At 39.7% G+C, this 23,006-nt stretch overlaps 1 protein-coding gene across 2 annotated transcripts; it reads right to left on the bottom strand.

The window, feature by feature from the left end:
- Positions 1-492: 492 nt before the first annotated feature.
- CLTRN (collectrin, amino acid transport regulator) lies at positions 493-22,913 on the bottom strand. 2 transcript variants are annotated; one of them, XM_009669203.2, is made up of 7 exons: positions 22,730-22,808; positions 22,266-22,324; positions 20,343-20,444; positions 16,558-16,643; positions 9,313-9,429; positions 6,523-6,717; positions 643-2,465 (listed from the first exon to the last, which is right to left on the bottom strand). In XM_009669203.2, exons 3-7 carry the CDS (start codon positions 20,388-20,390, stop codon positions 2,309-2,311), a joined length of 603 nt encoding a protein of 200 aa, XP_009667498.1. In that variant the 5' UTR covers positions 20,391-20,444; positions 22,266-22,324; positions 22,730-22,808; the 3' UTR covers positions 643-2,308. The 2 variants fall into 2 exon arrangements, with proteins under 2 accessions (XP_009667496.2, XP_009667498.1); XM_009669201.2 differs by lacking the exon at positions 20,343-20,444 and having other exon boundaries at positions 493-2,465; positions 22,730-22,913.
- Positions 22,914-23,006: the final 93 nt, after the last annotated feature.

The following is a 23,006-nucleotide window of genomic DNA, read 5'->3' as shown; positions in this document are numbered from 1 at the left end:
CCAGTGCTATGGGCTGAACTGAACTTTCACTGAGGCCTTGAGAAGTGCGTTCAGATGTGCTTGGCTTCTTTTCATATCAAGTGAATTTTATTTCAGTCTCACACAGTGCAATACAGAATAACTGTAACTTTTAATTGGTAGCTCGAGGTTGCTCTTCCACTGCTAAGCTATTCTCAGAGATATCTTTCATTGGTTCTTGCAGAGGTGTTGCAGTTCTAGCAATCCACTGTGGTCATATGGCAATGTAGCTCTCTGTCATACAAAGAATACGCAAAGTGTGAAGGTTTAAAAAACTGATGTGACCTGACTTGCCTAAATAAAATTCTGCCTGAGTGAAAGACCTTTCACCAATGACTGGGGATGCAATAATTATACTGTTAGCTATATCTTCCCTCCAAATGAACTTAAACACCGGCAAGCTTAACCTTTGACATTCCTGTGAAAAATATATCTCCATAGCGTTGATGGTAATCTGAAGCACAGAGATATTATCACCAATAACGGACCTTTATTAATCCTTGGCCAGAACTGAGCAGCACATCGTATAGGGCCCAGATAAGACACAGTCCTTGTCTACAGGAACTCATCATTAGGACATGAAAGACAACAGTGAAAGATGAGACCAAGTGAGTCAAATGTTTTGTGAGTTGCAAAGTTTTATTTTATATTTAGCCCTCCTCTCCCCTTCCCTCACCTACCTTAGAGTTTCACCTGCTCAGTTTCCTCTCTGCACCCTGTTGTCTCCCCCTTCTTTTCCCCATTCCTTCCACCACTCTGGTCACCCCATTCCCCAGAGCCAGAGCTGCGTCAAAAGAACAATCAAAGAAGAGGCTTGATACAGCCAAAACGCTGAAGGGTTTGTACCCTGGGACACAAGAAGTCTTTGTACCCTTCGGGACATTAGAGGGTCCTTTGCAAAGAGCCTTTACCCTCTTTCTATTGTGGGTGAAGAGTATGAATGCATGGAAAAATGCCTATAAGTAAATGGGTCTTCTGATTTGCCTCCAAACATGAGACTGAAAACAGTATGGCTAGTGGTTAAATCCTACCCAAGTGATGTGGGCAGCTCTTTGGTGACGGCAGAGACCATATTTTTCTTCAGCACGTTGACTTTCTTCACGCGCAATTAGCCATACATACGAGTCTTCTTTACTTGGGCCTAGTCCTTTTTTTCTGAAATCAGTAAGAATTTCAAGACAGATTTAAATGGCAACAGGATTACGACATGGGTAGCACAGACTATAGCTATGGCTGACTTCTAACAGAGTAAATCCAACAATGTAACTTAGGGCTGGGTGTGATTTGGTGCCCTCAGCTTCCAGCCACATAAATAGAAGTCTGAATCCTCTCTGCCTGCTCACCACGGCCTTTATGCTTCCATTCAAGCAGGATGCATGAAGACCAGTGGCGCCACTTCAAGTGCCAAAGCTTTTGGAAAACTATCCAGCTGTCACGTGAAAAGTTCAGCGGACCCTAGGTGTGCCCTGTCCCTTGGGAATCTCTTCTAGTTTTAGTATTAATGAACGTAAGGAAGATTTTTCAAGGAGCTGCAAAGTGGCCTTATAGATTTAATAAGAATTGGGCCACCAGCCACAGACTGCGTCTTTGAAAAATCAACCCTTTGTGTCTTACACCTTTTTCAAACTTTTGCAAATTCTAATTTCCTGATCATGTAATCTGTGACTTTGACTGCTAAGTGAGAAATACATTTAGTACCAGATCTTAGGCAGTTCAAAAACTGTAGATGAGCCAGATACTTTTTAATCTGCTCTTACAGAGGCTAGAAAGTTTGACATTTTTCCTCGTAAGTTAAAACTTTCATGCACTGACCTCTATTCCAGCCAAAGGCATATGGTCTATCACCACACAGAAACCAGTTTACAGAGAAATTTTTGCATATGGCTTAAAAGAAAGCCCAGTAAGAACTGACAATGATAGATGAGCTCTTCTGTAACATTCAGGAATAATGCAGTTTCACATTTTTAGCACGGAAAAAAACAATAGGCATATTTAAATAATCATTACAAATTAAATGCCTGACACAAGGAAGGTTTCCACCCTGTTCTACCACACATCTTTTGGAAATCTTTAATGGATATCATTTGAAGTCTTCTCATTTGCTTTGCTCATGAACAAAAGCCTTGTAATGGAGGTTCGAGTGTATGTGTTATCAGCACAAGCTTCTCTCAAGGGAAATTAAGTGAAAGGACATTTTTTCTTGTCTTCATGTTTGACATTCAGGAGTAGTGATGAGATAAAGTAGGTGTAGGAGTCTTTCAAAAATACACCAGCTAGGAATGACAGCATTTCATAAGGACGTGAACCGTTCATCATCTGCTGCACAGACTCCATTAATGTGGCCTGCTTTTAAATCCAGTGTTTCGCAAGGAATCCCATTTTCTATTGTTACTGTCACTTCGCATTTTTCTTCTAAATTTTCTGTCTCTGATGACTCTTTATTCTTTCTAAAAACAAAGAAGAGAAAATCATTTTAATAACCTGCAGCACTCTACTAAAAGTCCACATAAAGAAAACAGCAAGTTTAGTAAAAATTTTATAGTAGGTTATGTACTGAAAGGCATAATCTGGTGCAGAGACTCCCCAGCATAATTTGCTTTTAGACTGACTTTAGCTGCACTAGCTCACAATGACCTATATGTGCAAGAGCAGGCGTACATCTGCATAGGCAGAGTGTAAAAGCCTCTTTGCTGTTGTAAACATATCACTGGAAGTGGGAGGACCACAGATCGGAAGCCCTAGTTTAGTGGTTTGAAATCAGGATTGGGAATCAGAAAATCTAGAGTAAATACGTTGTAAATATATTGCAAATATTCCTTCAGCTTCTTGTTCTGTAAAATAATTTGAGGGGGAGATAAAAGCTGCTGCAAGAGAAAAATGGAAAAAATCTCCGAATGTGTTCTTCCTTTAAATCAAGAAGGACTGCACTATTCATCTAGCCTGGCCCTATTATATGTTTCATAGATTTCACTCAATGATGTGGATAAATTAAAATATACTTTTTAGAAATAGAACAGTTTTTGACTAAAATCTCCAGTGATGGAGACTGAGTGTCCCATATTCCTTGATAATCTTCTCCAGAGGTCAGGGAGTCTTATTGCTACAAATCTGAATTTCTAATTCAAACTTCATTAACAGCCACCTTCCTACCCCCATATCTTACTATACTGTCATGCTTTAGATTGAGTAATTGCATGGCTTTCACTTGTCCAGGCTCCTATTCTCACCACAACCATATTAAAAGAGCTGCTGAATAAAATGATCCAAAAAAAAAGCCCATGAGCAGATGTAATGTAGAAATGTCAGTCAACATGTCACAATGTTCCTTTAATTCCAGATTTATTCTGACCTTGAGATCTCCTAGTTCATAGCTGAAAAACCTGCTGTACTTTACAGCCTGCAGCATCAGCAGCTTTGGAGGATAAGAAATTCAAAGGTCAGCTCCACTGCTCCTTCCTATCCTGCAACACAGACTGTAACAATCTGACTCAGGACAATCATAACAATCTGACTCAGTATGATTGCTAATAACAGTGATGTTAACAATAATAAAATTTTATTGGCCTTTGGGAGATTCTCGTCATTACAGACTTGCTAAAAATAAATGTGGGGGTGGTAATGAAAACCTCAGACCCCTGGCTGTCATATCTGCTCTTACAGTGGTAAAAGTAGAGTTCTTTAATACAAACCTTAGTGTGGAGGCATTATATAAAACAAGATAGTAGGGAACAGATTTAAAACCAGTAAGAGGAGTAGTAGATGTGCTGAATTTGTCTGCCATGGCAATTCAGAGAATCTAAAAATTTTTGAGTCCAAGGGGAGACTCAACAATTTAATGGAAGAGAAATCTATGCCAGGTTACTTCATAAATAAAGACCAAATCTAGCTCTTCCCAAGGCAGATGTTGATAGCCTCTGCTGCAGACAGGATTTTGGGGATAGGGACAGTGGGCCTCACCCAGTGTAGCCAGTAGAGAGGATGGCCCTGCCCTGGCTATGTGCCAAGTCTATTAGCCGGGAGAGAGGTGTCATACTGCTGTGACGACAGGGGAACAAATACACAGAGTTGGGAGACAGTGTGTCTGATCCAGCTTCCTGAAAAGTCAATGGCTACAATTACATGGAGCTGGATCAGACCTTTTAATAGGACTTCAAGCTGCAGGCAGTTGTGGCTTGGATTTTTACACGTAGGCACAGCAAAGACCTAATTAAGGCAATTTTCCAGTTCAAGAAATGACACTCGAGCCTAATTCATTAGTGAAACTCAATTATAGGCCAGTCATGTGCTTCCCTGCTACCCTGAGCACAAATGGGCTGCAGCACATGCTTTTGTACTTATCTGAATCAAGGTATTTAACTGCTATTTTAAAGGACAGTAAAGACAAAACACCAGATTTATGAGTAGTCAACACTGTCCTTGGGTCTGGATTTCCAACACAGCTTACCAGGCAACAGAGCTGCTGCTAAGTCAGCTCTGATCAGGTTTTCAGGAAAACTCATTAATGAACGTGCTGAACTCTTTTGATAACCTGGTCATGTCCCTGAAGAAGGGATGAGCACTTTTGAAATTTTGTTCCCCCATGTCTAGCTCTTCTTTTGAGCAGCCATATCCAGACCATATCTTTTACCTCTCCAGTCTTTGCAACACTAGACGGAACAATTATACATTTATTTTGCCTTCTCTCTCCCCCCACCATGCCACTGACTTGAAAGGAGGATTTGAATTCTGTCACAGATGAACCTATTCTGAGGAAAGACAGTAGATAAAGGGAGAGTAAGAAATCAGAGGAAAAGGAGAAAAGGAGCATAATAGAAGCAAAAGGACAACAACAGCACAAAACAGGGAGGATGAAAAATGCCCGGTGACCATGGGTGTGCAGCAGCGGGAGCGTGTTACTGGTATTCTGCAGATAAGAGCATACAATTTATACCATATTGATGGGAACTGTTCAGGTTCAGCTGAGTTAATTTTGGAAAAGAGGCTGTCTTTTCGGCCTGATACAAAGCACAAAGGATTATTTTAGCCTGAAAATCATGACTATTTAGTACAATTTATTTATATTACACTCACATGAAATGTTCAAAGACCCTTTAGAGCTACGTGCTATACAGGCACACAGGACCTTGACACTATACAGACACACAGAGTGCAAGTACAGGGCTTCTGGAAGCAACATTATCCTCTAGTTTTACAAAAGAGGTTGCCTAAGTTCAGGGGATTAAATGACTCAGCCCATACCGCATGGAAGGTTGTGGCAGGACTTAAACTATATGCAGATCTCAAGTACCGGTCTAGCCTTGTTCCCCACAACAGCATCCCTTATCTATTGCATGTTGAGTTTTGTTATTTAAACACTGAAACGGCTTTCCCAGAATCACACAACTCTTCTGAATCCAAAATATCACTGAAGGGATTCAGACTACCCTTCTCTCAATAAGAACTACTTCTCCCTTGCAATAAATGCTGTTTTTCTGAGGTATTTTATCTTTCTCTTTCAAGGTGATAAGGAGGTAGAATTGAAAAATCTCTGTAACATATTGCTTTTCACAGACGAATCCATTGCACTGATATATTTGGTGACACAGTTCACCATACACTCAATATTACATCACCTAGCTGACAGCAGAAATTTACCCTTTTTCAGTTCATCTCCTGTTCCTGTATGATTCTGTTGCAGAAGTTATAATTCTGTGCTAACTTAAACTCTATGACATCCTAAATTGTGGCAGAAGCTCAGCTACTTCTCACTTCCACGGAAGAAGCTCAACTCAGTTGAGAAATTTCTATTCCTTTTGCCCAACTTTGAGCCAACAGAGATGGTGGGACCAAAACCCCACTTACTCCCCTGCCCACTCCAAATCAGTCACACTAGGCAACCATGAGTAGCCTTCTCTTTTTTATCAGTGTTGTCACAGGGCAGAAAGTGAGAGGAAAAGTGAGTATCTCTTGCTGACCCTGCTGCCAAACTGCAAACACTGAGGCTCATGGAGAGATCTGGACCTGGACTTGTGAAGGGCTAGGTACGTTGGATTCATCAGGTCATGAATGGTAGGTGAAGCTGTGCACCATTTCAGTGAGCAGGACTTCTTCAGCTATACGTTAATCTTTATTGTGTCTTCTACTTAAGCTCCTCAATTGGCAGCGGCAAAATTTTTTTAGATCTGCCAGCTTTTGACACGACTGCCCTGGATGGGGCAATCATTGCCATCCTTCCCCCCTATGGAAACCATGTGGCTAGTTTGCGAGAAGAGGCTCACCTACAGTTCACTAAACCTTGAGAAGACTAGCAGTAAATCTCTTTGTAAAGCTACAATTTCTATTTAGGTGATCTCCAAGATCATATTCTTACCCTACCAGTTTCCTCACTATTCCCCAGCATTACTAAGGCAACTACTTCACAGTTCAAAATTTTGTTTCTCTGAGGCTGATCTGAAAAGCAAAACCACCCTAGCTCACTTAATTTCCTGGTGCTCAGTTAAACAGAAGAAAAGCTAAGCTGCTTACTTCTTGCGCCGCTGAATCCCTGAAACAAGGAGGAAAACAATTCCAGCCACAGTAACACAAAGAACAACACCAAATACGATAAGCCAGACAGGTATGGAGGGTTCAACAGGTGGTGATAAGGTTGATGAAATCTTCAGGAACTGCAGCGTTTTGTCATTCAGGAGAAAGGCACTGTTGATTCTGTTCCGGTTCATCCTTCATGAAAACACAAAGCACATCACAGCTCTTTATAATATTATCTTTATAATCTTCATAACTAAAAAAGGACAGAAGGAAAAAATGAATTTTCGTGTAAGTGCTGCAAGTGTGGCAAGGCTAAACTTGATCCTGCGTGATGATGGTAGGATAACAAGGACCTCCGCTTTCGCATAGCCCCTCCATGCACACCCACCCATTTGCAAGGTTTTGGGCAGCAGGATTTCATATTTCTGTTTCATTTCATCTGAAAACTTGGGAAGTACAGATGAGACCTGAATACAGTGTTATTAATTGTTTGTGTTTTGGACCATGTGCTGAAGACATAACAGGTTGTCATCTCTGAGGGTGGCTGTGTTACTTAGCTCATGCAGCGTCCATAATGGCATAGGAGTGGTAGATAATCTTGCACTGATCAGGGGGTTTGCCCATCTTTGCCCCTCGGTTCCTCAAACTGAGCTGTCCTGCCTGTTATGTGCCTGTGCATCTGCTCCTGCTGCTGTAGATTCGCTTAGATTTGGGAGCCACAGCTTACGGTTTGTTCCAGTAGAATCCACCCCCACTGCCAACATGCCTTTCTTCCCTGCAGATTTCAGCTAAAGGGATTTGTGCTTTGCACATTTTTTCCATTATGAGAAACTGTAAGCCTGAGAAGTATTCTTTTTAATACGAACAGTACAACTGTTACCAATGCTCTCTCCTTCAGTGGATAACTTCCCCCACATTTATTACTTCCGAGCATTTTCTGTTATTTCTGGATCTGAATCTAAGTAGCCATGAAAAGCTGTAGTTGTAACCTCCATTAACTTTTGCAAACTGTTAGAAATTTTTGAGAAAATGAATTACATACATTTGAGAGATTATTTTTGATGGCAATTATATGAGCTACAGCAGCTTTCTTGTGTACAGGTCAATCTACTTACCATACAGCAAGTATTTCCTAGGAATAGATATACGGGAGATATAGATATATCCCTTAAACAGGAAGTTTTTAGTCTTAATGGAAAGCTAGCATTCCTGATGAGGACTGAAAGCCATGGCATGTTAAAAGACTCATTATATAGTAAGACTTCCTTGATTTAAAGTGATTTTCATTCTTACTGGTACAAATGGATTGTTGTAAGCAGTTGAAAAAAATAAGCATTGTTCACCCTCATCTAATGGCTGGAGTTACAGAATTATGTGCTGAAGCACGTGCAGATAGCTACAGGTGCATTTTGTGTTTGCATATGCACAAATGCATCTTGTGTATATTTATGCAAGACCCTGGGACTCATGAAGGGAATTGAGAAAGTTTGCCCTCTTTTTTGTTCTCACTTTGTAGAGAACCTCACACATTAAAATGCTGGTCCATGAGTAGCTTACATGCTGCTGTAGGATAATGAGATAGAATAATGGTTTAATATGGAAGACTGAAATCAGAAGCAATTGAGTAAAAAGTATTGTAGTTTTACAGAACATTTTATTTCTTGTTTCTAAGTTAGGCAGGAATTTGAACTTTTAATAAATTGCATATTCTCTTTTTTTGGAGAAAGACAACAGTTAAAAAGCAAAACAAACATGCTCTAATAGCACCCAGTTTCTGTGGTAAACAGGGCATATAAAAGACTTAAATAAATCTGCTTATGCTACTGAACGTATCAAAGAAAACAGAAACACAAAAAAAAGTCCTGCACTCCAGCACTCTTAGAGAGCTTCAGTGAATAAATAATCTGCTTCCCCCACTAATGCTATGAAGCTATTGTTTGGTGTCTCTGTAGGAAATAGTTTAATCTGCTCATAAGCTTAAAAGTTAATCTTTCCAAAAGAACACATACTCATTCATCAGGAATTAGGCATTACACCTCTATAAAGATAACAGAAATTTTCACGACAAAAGTATAGAATTGTTGTCTAAAAACAAAGAGGTCTTTTTTCCAGTTAGTGCTTGAGAAACGTACAGGAGTTATGTGGCCTGTGGGAGTCATCCCTTTAAATCCCTTATGCAGGCCTGGCAGGCCACTGAAGTCAGATCACATATTTTTCTTTTCTCCCCTTTAGTTCCCGCTTTTTGTTTTTATTAGCTACAGAATGTGATATTTAGTGGAAAGCATACCAGTTTGTACCACATGGTACATTGAAAAAGTAACGCTCAGCTACTACAGTGACCGCATTCTAAAAAGAGCTGGCATGAAAAGAATAAGATTATTTATGCCAGGTTGGGACATAATCAACTCTAATTGAGTTTTCCTCATCTGAAAGTTGACTTCTAAAGTAAGTCAGATGAACTGTACCTCAGAAGCACCTATACCTTTCCATCAGACTCCTTAAAGGCAGCCTACGGTCATTAGTCCTGGTGGAGATGTGCCTACGGATGTAATTTAAGTTAAATTAGACCCATCCCATGGAAAAATGGTGAAATTCAGTCACCTGAGGAAAAAGGATCTGTCACTGAGACATGTAGCATCTGGATGAGAGCAGTGTATATGCCACACAATAGAGATTAGATTTTATTTGAGGCTGCACCATTAAGAGAGACTCCTTCCAAAGTTACAATCCCAAGTGCCCCATCCTCAGTCAGCAAGGAAGGAAAGGCTGCAGAAGCAGGGACTGTACCTGATGGCTGCCTCTACCTCACTTCCAGGAACAGTTGTCACATTTTTGGTAGAATCTGTGACCACAAACCAAAATGACACCCGATCTGTCACATTGCAGAGCAGCACATTGGAAATTCTGTGGATGGAAGAAGAATGGAAGGAATTATTGAAATACTGCAGCTGTTCTTAAAAATACTGCTTTCATCTAACAGGGAAAAGAAATCTTACATCTTACTTTTAAAAAAGGTAACAGTTAATGCCTGAGGAAGAAATATGACTCACAGCACTTCCCATTTTTCAATTTGATAAAAAAATAAGCTTATTGAGACTGAACTTGAGTCTTCAAATGAATTTTTGAATCTAACATAAGCTTGCCTGATCTAGGACATATATCTAGTGTAATTAAATGGAAAAATATACATTTGCATCTTAATCATCAGGGCCATGACAGAGGCTGGGTAATGGGGCAAACGTGTTGATGAACTAAGAAATTCATGTTTAACAGCTAATACCACAATGACTCAGGCATGGCGGATTCCCCATATGATTTTCAAGTGAGCTCAGTGTTTCTGCAAGGTACATTTGCTGGAAGAGGGACAGAGTCAGCAAGAGGGGAAAAAGCAAATAAACTTATGTTAATCTCTTTGACATCTTGTTGCACAGAGTCAGGCGCAGAACGGAGACAAACGGCTACATTGAGATATCATATTGGCTTTGGCCTATGCCCTTTAGGTGATGCTATGACGTATTTATTTGCTTTTAAAAAGATTGCTCAGCTTTATGTGAAGTTAGTAGTGGAAGCTCCATGGGCATGCAGCTTTTCATGGCATATTACATAAAAAGTGTGTGAAATGCTTTTAAAATGCTTTTAAAATGCCTTTTTCAGATTCTTATAAATTTGTAATCTACCACTAGCACTAACTAACGTCATTAGAAATTCCTCATGGAATGAGATTATCATGAGTATTTAAACTAAAATAGTGAAGGCTAACACACATTTCATAAATATAATAGTGGCTGAGGATAGATGTTGCCCCTATGCTCTTTTATCTGTTCCTATTTTATTTACACGATTAAGCAACAAACCAGCGAAACTCATGTGCTTTATACAGGAATTGTGTAAGGGGGCAATTACTACAGCTTTGCAAGGAATATCATATGCAACATAAAAGAACAGCCAAAGCCATATGAATGGAATGACAGATAACTAGAGAGATAAAAATGAGAAAATCTTATTTCATTCTACATTATTGATAAATACCCCAAAGAATTTAGATCAGGGTACAGATTTACTGGTTATGCCTAAGCAGTGAGCAGATATTCTGAAAGCCCAAGATCATCAGTCAGCATGGATTTTATTTCCAGGGAACACCCTGAACTTGGTTCACCTTTCCACAAGGTCTACCCGGCCACAAGCAAAGCAAAGCTGCCCTGTCTTGGCAGACTCCACTTGGAATGATTCATCCCAAGACTATAGGACTACAGGGCCTGCTGTCCTGGGGAGGGAAATCCTGCTGTGACCCAGGGATGAACTCAGCCCCTCTTTTAATTAACTACAGCAATGTCTGTGGTTACCCTTACTAACTAGTATTCTTGGTTTTAAGGTTTGGCCTGTCCATCTCAAAAAAGTGAGTTTTAACTTTTCTTCTCCACCTTATACTTTTTCCCAGCGTGACATACTCCCCGCTGCAAACAATTAACCTGCCTCTGTTTTGTAGTGCCATCTGCTGGCTAATTAGAAATATAATTAAATGACTGCTAACAATACCTTAGTGGTGGCCTGCAGAGTGAAAAGCATAAGGTAGGAAATAATGTAAGTATTACCAATAAATACATACTCTTGATCCAGAAAAGGAGGAGATAGCTTCTAAGGAAGGAAGTCTTGCCAGAGTAGTTCATGCTAGATATTTTGAGGAAATGTTTTATTTATTCTTGAATGCTATTTTGGGTAGTGTTTAGAATGGCAGTGTTTGAGTAGAGCAACCTTTCTTTTCAGAAAGAGGATATGTATTCCATGGAGATATGCAATCAAATGGGAAGCAATGATTTTGCAAAGCTGAAATACCCACTTTCACCTCCAATTTTTCTGGAACAATGTCAATTTTGCAAACAGAAAGCATTTTCACGGATAAAAGGAGTAAGCTATCCTCTGGGATTTTAAGAAATGTTCACATCAGTTTGCTGGCAACAGTCAGAAAATGAAAGTAGATTTATTCCTCCTAAAATAAAAGTAAAGCACAAAATTTACAGGAGAGGGGAAAAAAAGTCTACTTTTGGCTGGTGGCTGAAGGATTCTTGCTGATTTCACAACCTATCAAAAGTTGCATCTGCAGAGGAAGTTTTGCATCAGGAGAATTTACAACGTTGGAACCTGAACCTTCATGCTACCACAGTTCTCTAGAGCTGGAATTTCTGTGGCACACTCAAAAACGCGTCCAGGTAAAATGTCTGAGTTCATATTGCCCTAGAGATGCACTCAAAAAGTAGTGAGTGAGTAAAGTCTATTCCCCCCAAAAAAGATATATTGGGTAGATAAAGACAGTCAGAACATCCTGACACTCTCTACAGCTTCACAGAGTCAAAAACACTCCTCAGGCAGGGGTCTTCCCCCAATGTCAAGGCTTTCAGCATGAGATAACAGTAGTCAGTCAGCATTAGAGGCAGCGAATCCCTCTGCAGCACTAACTAGTAAAGGCATCAAATCAGTCGGGCAGTAAAGCTCACCCTAAGCTATGCAGATTTTGCCTCCTTTCTGCTTCCTGTTGTGTCTAAAATCCTTGCTTGATTATAAGCATCCAAACCCTGGCTGCACTGCCACTTTTTCATCAGCAGAATCTGAATGCTGCAAATCCTTTCAGGCTCCAGAAAGAATAATACTGCTTTTCACAGCAAGTTCAAAGGGGATTGAGTAAACACCAAAACAGACTGGTGCAACAAGTACCAATGTGAAAATTGCTTTGTAGCAGGTAGGCAATTCTTTTTCCCTGTTGTATCTCCACATAGGTTTGATTCACAGCATGCAGAAGCATTGTAAGGCTTCACACTCTACCGATCTGAGAAACCTGACCTCTTGATGAACAGTCCTGTTAAGTGTATTTGTAAACACATATGTAGACAACTTTTTACTGCCTTCAGCGCCAAAAGTGGCTAGCAGGTGATAGACATTTGCCATGGGGATGGTAGGAGACTTATCGTCAGAATGACAAGATCCTGGACCTGATCTTATGGCGTCACGACAAAAGTCTTAAATTGCATTTTTTTTAATATATACTAGCAAACATCACTGGGTAGAAGGCAGGAAACCCTGATGGTCTTCTTGGCCTGAGAACACCATCATTGTTCCTCATGTAGATTTAGAGGGTTGCTTAGGGATAAGAAACTGCTGCCATGAACTCAAAGGGAGCTGCGTGTATTCAGCGGCTCCCACGAGTGGGAGAAGCACAGGCCTCAATGCCAGAGCACCCATCTCGAGCTCTCCAGAAAGCATCAGGCCTCTTCCGGCTCCGTGCTGTGCAGCTGCTCCCACAAAAGAAAGTTTATTTTCTTCCTTTTGTGAATAGGAGCCACTGGCTCACCCTGACATAATAGCTTTAACTCTATGAACGTATATTTGTTATTCTAAATGGTCATAATACTTTTCGTATTAGAAAGAGCTTTCTTACAGAGACAGAAAACGTCGATGAACTTTATTTGGTCACTCTGTGAGGAAAACTGTAGCTTTCTTCTACATGGGACGGCGAGGAGAGATGTAGCATAAAGAGATTCTGTTACTTGAATGAAAGTAAATGTGCTTGCATTCTTTCTTCTCTAAAGATTAACTAGTCTCAGGCCCAAAAGAGATGCATATTATTTCAAATGAGTCACAGATTAGAGAAACCGGGATTATCAACACAGACTACAGATGATCATTTTTTAACACTGAGAGATCAAAGGTTGTTTTATATAGTTTATGAGTGAATAGTACATACTGAAAATAAATGAAAAGGCCATACATGGAGCAGGAAATAAAGGATTTGTATTTCTTTACTGAAGAAGAAATCTTCATTTTATCTGTTTTGATAATCACTGAGTAATCGGATGGATTGTGTGTTTTCCCTGTCACACAACTTTCGCAATTGACATGTCTTTCAAACGTTAAATGCAGCTCCGTAACCTGTTAAATTTTAGTTTAGAAATTAACTTTAGAGAAATTGGGATGTAATGTGCAATCCTGTCCATTCTGACTTGGATCACTCAGTGGTGACACAAAGGCAACAGCATCAACTCCGGTTTCCAGCAGCACATTCAAAAGCTTGTCATTACAGGCTGGCTTTATCCAACTTCAGGAGCCTAACAAAAGGTGACTTCTGAGTCTCAGCAATGATGGGACAGGCTGCAGCAATGGCTATGCTGATCCACCAGACAAATCTCTGTTTGGGTCCTGATCCAGCTCACTGAGGTTAATGGTATTTGGTCTCAAGGGGGAGAATCAGTTGTGGCTGCTCCTGCAGGGCTGGGTGTATGAGAAATAATCAGATGTTGAAGTGGGAGGGGCTTTTCACATCCAGGTTATAGCCAGGTTATCACCCTGTGCAGAGTTTCCACCCTGGCAGAACTAGCTTTTGGTTATGTGAAATGTTGGTGAATTTTTCATAAACCTTCGTTTTGCCAAAAGTCTTCAGTCAATTAGATGCAATATTTTGGATGAATCTAGATGTTACCACAATGCAGTCACAAGCAATTTGTTTGTCCTTTTACGACACAATAATTGATAGCAGATCTTTCACAGCTCCTGAAGAAAATCTGTTGGCATTTATCTGTAAAAGCTCCTATACTGTGATGTAATTTATTTGCCAAAAGTTCCCTTGCTAGATTAAAAAACTCCACCTAACAAGTGAAGTAGCAAGAAAACTTCTCTTGTGACCAAAGATACAAGATTTTACTTGGTCTAAAGCATAGCAAGAACCTTTGGAATTAAGGTTGGATACAGCCTGGGACTTATCTGACTTCTGTGTGAGGCCCTTGCTTCTGGTCCGAGCTCTTGCTTCTCCCTCCCTCCCTCTTCACTACACTACCAGCCCCTGCTGCTCTCCTTACCGGTTACACGAGTGCACAGATCCTGTGTTCAGGAACTAGCAGCTGTGTGCTGCTATACCAGCTTGGATGCAGAGTGCTCCCACACTTCCATCCACACTCCAAAGCGGATGGGAGATGGACCACACTCCTCCCTCTGTACTTCTCCCACACTGTACTAACTACCATCCACAAAGGTAGGGGAAGGTAGAGTGGATTTCCAGGACACCTAACAGGATGGTGGCTTTCATCTCTTTCCTGTTATCATGCAAAAGGCAGGTTATTTGAGGTATATTGAGAAGTTCATCTAGCTCTCCCTCACAGCAGAGGGTCCCTTGAGGTTTGGGAGCAGTCCACAAATAGGAAACTCCAGAGCCTTTCGCACTGTAGGCTGTACCAGATCTTAGAGCTGTACAGCTGCACTTTGACTGACAAGCCGCCTAATCCTAACCCCTCAAGATATCTAAAAATCCTAGAAAAGTTATCAGATATACCTTCAAGTTACACCCCCCAAAGCTATACCCCATTAGGAAGCCCTATACTGTCTCAAAAACAGGAAAAGATGCCCATACCTAATCTGGTTGCAAATATTATACTAACTTCTCTTTCGACAAAGTTAGCAGCAGGAAACTGCCGATGTGTGAAATCTGACCTCCAGACTGGAGCAACACTGACATTAGCATATCTATCCAAAGGAAAAAGTGTCTTGATAGGAAACTGAACTAAGTGAGCATAAATTCAGTGATTTCACAGAGTGAATAAACATAATTTCCATTAATATTTTAACTCCTTTCATACTAGCTTGATTTTTTTTTCCATTCCTACACCAAGCTTTCTAATATTAGTTGAGTATGCAGAAAGCCATGGTGCCTGAAGAGGATAAAGTTCACCGGCTTCTAATGCAGGTTTTTCAAGGTATCAAAGCACCACGACTTTGAAAGGGGAGGAAGTGAGTAATAAAAAGCAGTGCCTAGGACAAAAATAAATATACAAAAGTGAATCTTTGTGGATTGAAAACTGGATTAAAACTTTCCTAAGTTGAAAACCTGAGAAAAAAACTTGAATAATCACCTTTAACTAGCTTGCATCTTGAAGTCATTTTCCATAAGTATCATTTTCACTGTGTCTTGATGAAAAATCGTGCTTTTATAATTTCAGAACAAGGCTGTTTCTGGAAAACTTGGTGAAGTGGCTCTCTTGCTCAAAGGAGACAGCTTCCCAGGAATCAAAATGAAACAGTAACCAAGCACTTCTGTTGCACGGAGGGGGAGAGTACCTTCTATTTAAAAAAACGTGCTGAAGCCACAGTTAGCCATCATATGACTCAAGTTAGCTAATGTCTTTGCAAATGTGGGATATGCTTCATTTAATGCAATGCCAACCTGAAGTAGTTTTTCTTGGAATTAAATCGAAAACCTTATCCTCATTAGCCTGCCAGAACCATAAAACCTTTCTTTTAAGATTGAAAAACAATATGAAAATAATAGGCCTATAGAAATATATGGACAATGTTTCTTGTTTAAGAAAGAGAGCAACATACTGAAGATACAGTTTGCTGAATGGTCTGTCTAATCTGGTATCCAATTTCATAAGTAGCAAGGATCAGAAGCCTGAGAAGAATATTCAATACCTTAGGGTAGATTTAATCCCAAACTCAATTAGTGGCTGATTTATATGCTGAACTGCAACATCTGAAACTTCTTGATGTGAGGCAGTTCAGCAGCTATATTAGGGACAGATTTTCCCGAGCACTACACAGCACTAGCATAGCTATCCATTTTCCAGTTCCCTGAGCCAGACCATCTTCAGCACACTGTTGAAGTTTATGCTAACTAAATGTGCATCGAAGCTGCCTATTGAAGGATCTGTATTGCACTCTCAACTTTACTAATTTGCCCCTTTGCCTCCTGCAGCTCTGTTCTCGGAAGGTATCATGTCTTATTGCTAGACTCTGCTAGAATAAATTAGCACGGTCCCACTGAGGTCCGCAGTGGTGTCAGTCTATATTAACAGAGGATGGGCCCAAAGACTGAACATCGCTTAGGACAGAGAGTGTGATGCTTAACATATATCTGGGTTTCAAAGAAATATACTGGAACAGTTTGTTTTTAGAAGCAGTATATACTATTTTCTACAATTCAGTACTGCAGAGAATGGTCCATTGTGTGCAGTGCTGTTAATACGTATAGAGGAAATCAGAACAGATGCTTACTGAGTTGTGTTCTTGCTGGAATATCTTCTCATTGCAAAAGCCACCATTGCTTTGAAGAGGTACTCCTCATTTGCATCCCAGGCATACTATAAAGAAAGATGGAAAAGAATCAGTTTCAGCACTAGCGCTGACAGTACAGAGCGGGAAAAGAGTCACTGAACTTCAAATGCAATATTGATTTAGAACATGAATAAATTCGCTGGCTGCGCTCTGAAAATAACTTCTTGACTTTTGTTTAGTGTGCACAAAGGACTTTTTCTAATGGCTGTTGTAAAGTGCATTATAAAGCGTGAAGTAAGTTATAACTTTTCCAGAAGTGGAATGAATTGAATATTTCTAAAAGATAACCAAATTGGAGATGTGAAATTTCTCTTATAAAAGACTAGACATATTAATAGAATTCTCCCCATACTGCTGCACCCATGGCTTTGCCTCTTTTGCTGGGTGAACTATGTTAAGAACAAATGCACTCTCCAAGCCCATTTAGTTCTGCCTTAAAAAAAAGGCAGTTGAAGGCAGTTTCTGGGAGCTGCATGTCAGAACACCAGGAAATAAAATGACATTATGGTCTTACTGCTGCACACTGTCCTTGGAACAAGAAGACAGACTCAATTATAATGCAGATTACTACATCATTTTTGAGACGAAAGAAAGAAAATAGCATCCTTACTGCTTCAATAAGAAGTAAAATACAGGCTCCAAAACCTTTTCTCTATTGTCTTGATGAAAAATCATGCTTTCATAAGTTTAGGTTTCTGAGAAGGCTTCACTAGGTTCCCCTGAGCTTTCACTCCCATATGCAGTGAGATCCTGTAAGAACTGCACCTATTACATTTTTATAACAAGAGCCATGACTGAGGCAGGCTGATTGAATTTCCACTTTCAGCAGACTACAAAGATTAATAGTTGCTTGGGACAATATTAATGGAGGTTAGAGGCAGCTTTCTTCAGTCAGTCAGAACACACATCTAATCTTTAACTTTCAGCATTAAAAAAATCCATACCATAATTGTCTAAATAAGAAACCGAACAGTGTGGACACTTAACCCTGTTGACAACTTAGACCTACTTTTTCATGGATCTTTGTAATACACCCAAAAAACAGCAATATATACCAAAAAGCAGTAGACTAAACAGCACTGAAAATGGCAAATCTTAATACTGTTTTCCAAATTTTGATTTTGGATGCATGGAGCTGCAACCTCTCCCTAGAAAGAGGGAATCCATCTTCCAGACACCATCCCTCCTTTTTTTTCTGACATCATGTGGACTGCGAACCTGAACAAGGAAGGAGGCAGACATTTAAAGTGCAAAAAGTCATACTAATCATATTCATCATCTCTAAACAAATGAGCTATGAAATGGGCTCAGCTACAGTAGGACAAGGACAACAAAACTGAGCAAAAAAGAGCTTGAGTAGTATTAAAATCCCGATTCAGCACTGAGAACGGGGGTTCTGACTCACTACTCTTGCCTTGTGAGTGAAGGGAGGTGTAAACATACTGCGACAACGCATGCCAGTCTGAGAACTTAAACTGGAAAAAAGAGAGACTGTTTGAAAAAAAAGCCTACATTTTGTTCTCACTGCACTGGTGAAAATGTGACAATAATGACAGCAACTAATATGAAAAGCAAAAGAGACTGTGTAGTGGACGAATTAATATAGATGAGAGCCATAAAACTATTCATCATAATTTTAAAGACATCTGTATTCAAGCCACCGAGCACAATTTGCAGCACTAAAAGGAATGATTTTCCTTTTTTTTAATATGTGATACTATTAACTGAATCCTTACATGCCGTCTGCAGTCTTTGAGGATATGTCCAAAAGGACAGAAAAAAAACCCTTTGTTATCCAATGGATTGAACCAGCTGTAGAGATAATTGTATCAGTTGCCTCAAAAATGGATAATGATGAAGCACACTCCATTTCGTGCTTACAGACACAGATGCAATGCAGCACTACCAAGTGTAGGTACTTGATATGCTAATGTTTAGTGCAGTACATGTGCATATGCACAACGCGCCACGATCGAGTACACAGTTTTCAAGATCCGAAATAATGCTGCAGTTGCCTAGAGCTTCTTTAAGTCAGAGCAACTAAAAAGGTATCTCAACTATTGGGAAAATAATTTGTAGTGAAGAATTCCAGCCCTACGTTAAAGAGTAACTACTTTAAAAAAGACAGAATAAACAGAGAGCTGTAAGAAATCGGGGTTGGGCTGGGCATGAGACTGGCAGAGAAAACTTAGCAGGAGTCAGGGGTCTGCCTGAGTGAGAGGAGGGAATCGCAGACCGCTTTCTGGACAGGAAGGCGAGAAGCCCCAAGAAAAAGGTGATCACATAGGAGGTGGAGAAGGGTGGCTGCAGGCTCCATGAACAAGAAACCCTGAATGTTACTGCACGCAGGAGTACGCAGAGGGGAAACAACGTAATGCGGAGGAAGAGTATGACAAGAGTGTCTTTAAGCTAATAAACAATATCAACTCAATGGGCATGAGCTGGCCCAAAATAAATGCTGCCTGGAAATCAGAAGCCAAATTCTAATCATCAGCTTTCTCCAACCAGAGGGACAGGTGCAATGAAATCTAACTAGTTTTACAATGGGGCTTTATCAGCTTCATCTTTATTCTGCAATTGCAAAGCCTGGACTGCACCTGATGACTCGGGATGTTGCTTCTAGTCGCACGTTCCTGTGAAGTACAGTTATTCATGCACATCATATTAAATATGATTTGCAACCACACTATAAACAGATGGTAACTCTGTGATCAGTGGAAGCTTACATGATGATATCAGGATTCCTAATGTACACTGTCTACTTTGCTCTACGAAGGAACAAACACAAAGACTTTGGCTCTATCACACTTGCTATTCTCTACATGTAAAGAAAGAGCTGAATTAGACCTAGCCAACTGTGAAAGCCATTCTTAAGTGCCTGTTAGGGAAAGAGGAGGTTGATGAGAGATAATGGGAAAAAGATGGTAAGCACAGATTGTTGGTATAGTGAAATGCTGTAGTGATACTCTAATGAAGACAAAATATATGTTAGTAGAACAAGATTATGATATAGTAAGATTGCCCTGAGCAACCGGGTCTGAACTCAGTGCTAACCTTGTTTTGAGCAGAAGGGGCCTAGAGGCCTTGCAAGGTCACTTGCCACCTGAATAACTCTATGTTTTAACTAGACAGTCACTCAGACTTCACACAAGTAAACATGCTTCTGCGTATAAGTGGAAGATGTTTCGGGGTCCCATTTGGTGGCAAGATACCAGATGCAAACCAGCTTCTCTCCCCTTTGTTCTACATCTTGGAAGCAGCCTGAATACGTGGTCCAGAATACGTGGTCCAGAAGGAAGCTCATTCAAAGCTGCCTTTGGCCCTTTTAGATTAACTCTCTACTGTAACTTTGCTAGCTGTACGTCTTGGAAGCAGGTAGTAACTAGCAGCTATTCCAGAAGCCACTCATAAAGTTAACATCATCCTCAGAAAGACTCAGTTCAGGCTTATAGACACCATGTGTCTTCCCACTGGTTAGCAAATGATGTCTTTGTCAAGTAAACCCATTATTTGCAAATAAAAATTCAATAACAGCTACATGCTAACTATATTTTAGCTGCCCTTTGCAGCTCCATTGTGATAGGAACCGTAAAAATACATTCAATGGCACTCCCTGCCTCACAGTATAGCCTAGGTGGTGAACAAATGAAAAAATGGTGCCTGCCTTTATTTGCTTCACACAAAGTAGATGGCATGCGCTGAATCATGCAGAGAACTGTACTAACCCGTTTCCTATGCCCCCGAATGTACACTGGAGTAATCTTGCCAGTCATAAAGCAAAACGCTCATGGTGTCAGGGTCTTCTGTTATCATCTAGCCTGAAGTGACTTGGAAATGAATGAAACAGAATTAAATATCAAAGCATCATACCAAGATATTCTAAGCTGACTTTCCTATCGTGGTACAACGACAGCGCTACCCTTTGCTTTGCTAAAAGAGGAAGAAAAGTGAAGTGTCCCAAATTCTGAAAACAAAATGAATTTCAGATTGATAGTTGTTTCAGTATTTGAATTTTAGTAATTTGCAGAGAGCATTGCAATGGCTATAAAAGGAACTATTAGCTGTTGGCAGTTAATAAATTACAGTTAGTAAATTGTTCATTATCTATGGAAAATTTTGTATGACATCATATTACTTTCAGCAGGTTGCTGTTCTAAAATGCTATTTTATATTTTCCCACTCTTAGGTCTTATACATACTTCGTTGTAGGAAAGACACTACTATGTATCTACAAAAAAAAACAATAAAAAACTTATCAGTTATTGCTTTTTTTAATAATAAAAAGCACCTTTAAGATAAATTATTTGTACCATACCCTCTTTATGAAGAAAAACAGAAAAATACAAATGGTTGATCAAGCAATCTCTCCTTTACTATAGTTGGAGAAGTAAAAACAGTAGAAAAAACATTGCTGGGAAATGCAGTTTTCATTGTTTCCTAGTATTCTGAGCAAAGATTAAATCAAAATATTTTGCTGTTATCGTCAAGAAGAGTTTCAATAATGATTTGGACATATTTTCAGCTGTAAGATTACACTATTTTAAAAAATTTTTGAAACAATTCAGCCTCGCTTAACTGTTTGTTTAAAGTTTTTCACTCCAGAGAACTGACTTTAATACTAATTTCTACAGACAAATACTTTAACATGTATCCTGAGTATTTCTTTCCTGTTAGTCTGGTTTGTGAGCTTTCCAATAGAATGAGGTCCTTGCTAATGTTAGTTTAAATTACCTGATATTTCAGGTTAATTTTAGAATGGTTTCTAAGGTTACAGAGAAATCCTCATATCTCCAGTCTCTTATAACATGTAACCTATGGCTTTTTGTTTCCCAGGTCTCCTAACATAGTCAGACGCTAGACTTCAGGAGAGTTGACTGTCCAGGACATTTCATATCTGATTTTATGCTAAGCCCTGTAACGCATTGCAGATTTGCTCTAAGCATTCAAAACGGTAATGGAGGTACTGAGTTCTGCCATACTTCATAGTGCTTTAGATCAAGAAGGGCCACTTAGTTATCTGATTTCCCAGGCTCTTGTGTATCACAGGCCATTATTACTCATGCTAGTACTTCTGTAGCAAGCCCAAGGATTTGAATTAAGCTAAAACATTTCAGCTCTCATGTACACCACAGGCAGAGAAGAAAGGCCACTATCCAAGGCCTCACATTAACAGGGAATTGATGAGATATGCTTGAATGATCTCTGCAGATCGTGCTTGTCTAAGACCCTGACATAAAATCCCATTTCATAAATATCTAACAATCTTTTCTTGCTTATCTTCCTAGACATGCTTGACTTTACAATTAGCACTCTCAAGCAGAAGTGCTTTTCCCAAAATACAGACTTAGATTTGTGCAGCATCTCTCATGCATAAAATGCAAGATCTCTACAGTTTTTCCAGAAAAGGGGAAAAAAAATAATCTTACACAGAAAAGGCAAGCTTTACACTTCTTTTAAAGGATGTCACTTCAAGTAGAGGGCTAGTCAAATGTCAAGAAATAGATGCCTGGATCATGACTTGAGCAAGCTATTACAATTAATGCTTCAGAACAAATTGCTTGTACTGCCTTCGGAAATTTTACCATATCTATTAGTTCTACTTTGGCAGATATTCAATTAGGAAGAATATGTGAAGATACTTTACTTACCGCATTATCTCCCAAAGCTGTTTTGATACTAAGCCGTACTTTGAAAGCATTCTGTGCATCTGACACAAAGAGAAAGAAAGCAAACATATATTGAAAATCATCCTAAAAACAGGATTTTAAATCATTTACTTTTCTAATTGTTTCACAAACCACCATTTCTCAATTTGTCTCAACAGCTAACCTGATTAGGAGAACTGGAAGGAAGGAAAGAAGTTCACAGGATACTGTGAACAAAGCAGCAGCCCTTTGGATTCTCAGCAAGGTTTAACCAGGAGCTCTTTAAAATAGGTAACATCACCTTCTGTGCTTAATTTGAAATCTCACAAAAGAACTGAATGCTCAGAGTTTCAAACTTGAAACTGGAGACAAAACAGCTAAAATACCAGCCTAAGAAGCTGACAGCTTTGTAAGCATAAACTCATAAGTAAATTTAGCTAAGGATGGGAGTCACCTCCAAAACTCACCTGGCTTGCAGAGCTCAGCATGAGCAACGGCAACCACAGAGAAGGCAATCAGCAAAACCTGTAACATCCTTTCAGTGTGAAAAACCTGAGGCAAAAAGAAATAACTCTCCACTGTAAAGCACTCTTAAACTTTCTGTGACCCAGGATTAAAGCATCAGCAGCACAAGTGAGCAACCAAGGAAAAGGTTTAATAATTAACCCCCGTTATTTTAGCTAAAACAAGCACTAGAAACAACTGTCTTCTGTCAGTTATTTATTACTTTTGTCTGCAGGAAAA

Source organism: Struthio camelus, chromosome 1 (genome assembly GCF_040807025.1).
Source record: "Struthio camelus isolate bStrCam1 chromosome 1, bStrCam1.hap1, whole genome shotgun sequence".
In the NCBI taxonomy this organism is placed as follows: domain Eukaryota; kingdom Metazoa; phylum Chordata; class Aves; order Struthioniformes; family Struthionidae; genus Struthio; species Struthio camelus.
This window is presented reverse-complemented; position numbering and strand designations above follow the sequence as displayed.